The following is a 4,652-nucleotide window of genomic DNA, read 5'->3' as shown; positions in this document are numbered from 1 at the left end:
CGTTGGTCATTGTTAGTTTTATGATGTCTTAAATGTCATTTGAACTTTTAATAAACTTTATTTGTTAGCGGTTGTTCAGATTAGGAGTATATATATTTACACATAATGGAAGAAATAGTGGCAAACGCAGAAGATATGAAATTTGACATTGAGTTTTCTTTAGAGCAGCAGCTTGGCGCTCTTCCTTTACCTTTTCCTGGCATGGACAAATCTGGGGCCGCGATTTGCGAATTTTTTGTAAAGGGAATGTGCAGTAAAGGTGCAGCTTGCCCTTTTCGTCATGTAAAAGGTGATCGAACAGTAGTGTGCAAACATTGGTTGAGAGGACTGTGCAAGAAAGGTGATCAGTGTGAGTTTCTACACGAATATGATATGACCAAAATGCCTGAGTGTTACTTTTATTCCCGTTTCAATGCCTGCAGTAATAAGGAATGTCCATTTTTACACATCGATCCCGAGGCGAAAATAAAGGATTGCCCCTGGTATGATAGAGGATTTTGTAGACATGGTCCTAATTGTAGACATCGTCATACAAGAAGGGTTATATGTGTTAACTATGTTTGTGGATTTTGTCTAGATGGACCTAGTTGTAAATTTATGCATCCTAAATTTGATCTTCCTATCCAGGATCCAAACCAACAAGCTAAGAAAGCTACAATTGTCTGTCATTACTGTGGAGAACCAGGCCATAAGGCAGCTGCTTGCCAGAAGATGCCTGCAGAATTACGCGATGAACAACATCACAATCGACTACAAGTGATGCATAATATTCAAGCACAAGTGAACCAGCTAGCAATCCAGGAATTAAAATCTGGATTCCGTCCGTTGGAACAAGTTACCTGTTACAAATGCGGAGAAAAAGGGCATTATGCAAATAAATGTCCAAAGGGACATTTAGCTTTTCTTAGTAGTGCACTCCACTCAAATCCACCACCCCTTGTTCCACAGTAAGGATAATTTTAATTTGGCAAAACATTTTACACTAATTTACAGGTTTCAGTAATTAATATTTTTATGAATAAAGTTTGCCTTTCTTCCAAAAATGATAATGCTGTTCATCAAAACAGTCATTATCATTTGATTGTCATAATAATCCCAACACATGGCATCTGTCATATTAATATTGATTTTATTTGAGAACAGTGTGTCCTGATGTTTGTCACTCTTGTACATTTTAAGAGTATAATCGTAAATTATAATTTAAATTGAGAAATGATTTAGTTTTAAATATTAAATAGACACTTTTTAAGTATTGAAAAAATGTGAAAAAAATTCTGAATCTTTGTGCTTCCTTTTTTTGGACTTCAGTGGGGCAAGTAAATATCAAGCCTTTGCATTTTTTAAGAACCATCTATGGCTGAGCTAAGTATTCAAGAAAGTGACCACTTTGGTTTTGAATATATTATTATTGTAAGATTGATTTTGAAGGTTTGGATAAATGAGATATTGGATAATGGGCAAGGCTTTGATGAAAAGGATGAAAATTGGCAGAGGATACTTCCAGACCAAGTAGTAATAATTAATGAATTTATATCCAAGTGAAATCTGTTTATAAACATTTAAATCCATCTTCATTTATTTTTTCGAATTGCCCTTGTTAATTTATGCTAAGAAGAGAGAATATTTTTATTTTTTATTAAACATCAAGGATTGGAATGCCAGGTATAATATGTTAAATTGATTTTAATAGAACAGTGAGCAGACAAAAAAAAAAAAAAACCAAACAAAAACTATGTTTTTGTCTGATTCTTGAACATTTCTTCATTAAGTTATACCATAGCATTTAAGAATTCCATCCAATGATATGTATATATCTTCTGAGATAAATCCAATATTTAAAAGCCTTTGTTACCATTTCGAGATGCTTTATTTTCTTTTTTTTTTTTTAAGTCTATAATTATCTTTCATTTTTAAATTTTCTGTGTGCATATAAGTTAACTGTAATAAGTTTTTTAAAAAAAATTAAATGAATTACTTTGCATTGCACGTATATATATATATATATATATATATATCCCCTTAGTAAATTTTTATAGATATTACTATTTTCATTATTTCGTTAATTAAATATATTTTTTTGTTTATATTGAAATTACCATTTTAAAATTGCAGATATGCATTTGTCCTTTCTCTTGATTTTTAAGTGAAACATTGAAATTAACCAACCTTGCAGCAGCTTTAATTACAATGTTTTGCATGTTGTATTTGATACATGCAAATGTTGTCTGTTTGTTTCAGTGAGAGATATGTTTACATGATCACATATTTTAAGAACTGGTAGTACATATAATTAGTAAATTAGCTACAGTTTCAATGGTTTCAAATATATTAATAGTTCATTCTTTTTATCTCGGACATATCTAAAGTGAATGCAATTTAGATATATGTTTTTATTAGTATATTTTCTTTTGAGAGGTTTTTGATACTGAGGATGAAAAATTACAATTGAACCATTCACTAAACCTTATCTCATTTACTAATTGTGTGTGTTAACTGGTGATGAAATAAGTGATTCATTTTGTAATTGTCTCTTTTTCTTTGTTTCCTTTCTAAATATGAAATTTTACACTGGATTTTTATAGTCTTTGTAAGTTCTGATAAGAAAGGCAAAGAAAAAAGAATCAGAACCATACATTGAATTAAGGCATACCGATTAAAAATTCAGTATTTAGTTTTAGCATATTACACCAAGTCATTTTAAGAAATGTGCATTTTTAAAATATTTTATATGAGCTTTCCTTGTCATTGACAGATTCTAATACTTTTAATGTTACACTTGTCAGCATTGTTTCTGTGCAACACAGTCTCATTTCATGAGAATTGCAGCTCACTTTGCCACAAAAAAGAAAAAATACATTTACTAGAATATCTTCCACTATTACAGCGATTGCTGCTTTATACTTCATTTCTTGCATGATATTATATATTACAGATTTGACAAAAATTGTTTATTCTGTACACATGTATTTTTAAATTAGTTTGGCATCAGAATGAGTTATGTAAATTCATATTATATTTTTTAGTCTGAATTTTTTGTCATCCATCCATATAAAAGTTTTATGATCTCAGGTTAATCACACTGTTACCAAAAGTTATTTCCATGCTTAAAATTTCCAGTTATGATATCTTTGTAGCAGCAGACTAACTTAGTACCATGAGTTCAGGGCTACAAATATAATTATGCATTTTTTTATGCTCTAAATCAATTTTATTTCATTTCCTTCTTTAATTTTTCTGATGTTATGTTCATAGTTTTGATCATTAATTTTGGTAAGACTTTTTTTTCTTGATTTTGTCCATTATAGTTTTTTATGTATTGGTAAGCACACCGTAAAAGATGCTGTTAGAGCTGGACACAATTTAATTTATAATTAATGAAATTGTGGCAAAAAGGTATTAATATCTAATATTTTATTAAGCCACATTTTGTGATTTTTTTTCAAGTGCTGGTGTAATTTCAACCCATTCATCATTCTAACAGCTGCTTAGGATTATTCAAGTGGATTTTACATTTTATTTAATCCTATAATTCAGCAATTTAATATACTTAAAATAATCTGCAAAGATGTTAATCACTCTTCTTCTTGCTGTTTAATGCTTAATCCTAAGCAGCATTCACTTTTGAAGTATGTTAAGTAGGATTTATCAATCTTGCTTAAAATTTAAATTATTTTAATGCTGACAAATCAAAATTTAAATAACAGTTTCAGAATCTGTTCAGTAGTAGCAAAATGTACTTTAAACTCATAAATGAATGATGTAGGTCATTAAAGTTCAAATGAATGATTGGCATCATTTATTTTGTGTGTTTAGTATTACATAAAGATATATTCTGACTGCCATCATTCATTTATGAAGCAACTTAAGATATAGAACAAATAATTAATTGTAATCTTATATTTTTATATCTTAGAAAGAAAGAAAGAACACTGATAAAACGGTAATTTAAACTTATAAATTGTGGCTGAGAATTTCATTTCTTTTAAGCTTTGTTTATTTATAGTTGTATGTAATAGGCTTAAATTATCTTTAAACCTGAATTTTTAACATTTCAGTATCCTGTGATGGTTCTGAAGTTTGCACTTCAGAACTATCACAGGATTAGGATACCTGTTTAAATTTTATTTTAGAAATTAAATTATTAAGATTTCTTTCTAACGATTTTGCACCAGTATAAACTATGTGAGAAGTGTGGTGGTTGATCTCTGTGAGAATTTGAGCTAAAAGGTGTGTGTGTGTGTATATATATATATATATATATATATATATATATATAATCTTCTGAAAATGAGAGTACCAAATGATACATGTTGCATTGATATATGATAACTGTCATTTTATTGGGTTTCCTCATTACACTGGATTTTGGTTAATAATATCTCATATTTCTAGATAACTTCTTAGGTGAAAGTTGTTTTTCTCTCAAGCACCCTGTTTGTTGAAGTTCTGAGGCACTTGGAAAGAAGTAGTCTGTTTGAACTATACCATTTTTGGATTATCTAACTCTTAGTCTATTCACTCATAGTACACTAATAACTCATGAAAAATTGGACACTTCTCATAGGTTCTTATCATAAAAAGATAATTGTACAGAAAGTCAATTAGAAAAAAAAAATTTTTCCCCACGTATCCCATAAAATTTTGTACTGGTA

The 4,652-nt window shown here is 29.2% G+C and overlaps 1 protein-coding gene across 1 annotated transcript; it reads left to right on the top strand.

The window, feature by feature from the left end:
* Nucleotides 1–1,281, top strand: Clp (Cleavage and polyadenylation specificity factor subunit 4). Its single transcript, XM_090408489.1, has one exon. It carries the CDS (start codon nt 106–108, stop codon nt 949–951), a length of 846 nt encoding a protein of 281 aa, XP_090264615.1. The 5' UTR covers nt 1–105; the 3' UTR covers nt 952–1,281.
* The last annotated feature ends 3,371 nt before the right edge of the window (nt 1,282–4,652 follow it).

The sequence above is a fragment of the Typopeltis vanoorti genome, chromosome 18, assembly GCF_054136105.1.
Source record: "Typopeltis vanoorti isolate ZY-2024b chromosome 18, IOZ_Tvanoo_1.0, whole genome shotgun sequence".
Lineage (NCBI taxonomy): Eukaryota > Metazoa > Arthropoda > Arachnida > Uropygi > Thelyphonidae > Typopeltis > Typopeltis vanoorti.
This window is presented reverse-complemented; position numbering and strand designations above follow the sequence as displayed.

Coding starts and splice junctions, on each gene's coding strand:
- Clp (XM_090408489.1), top strand. CDS start 106: ATGGAAGAAATAGTGGCAAACGCAGAAGATATGAAATTTGACATTGAG.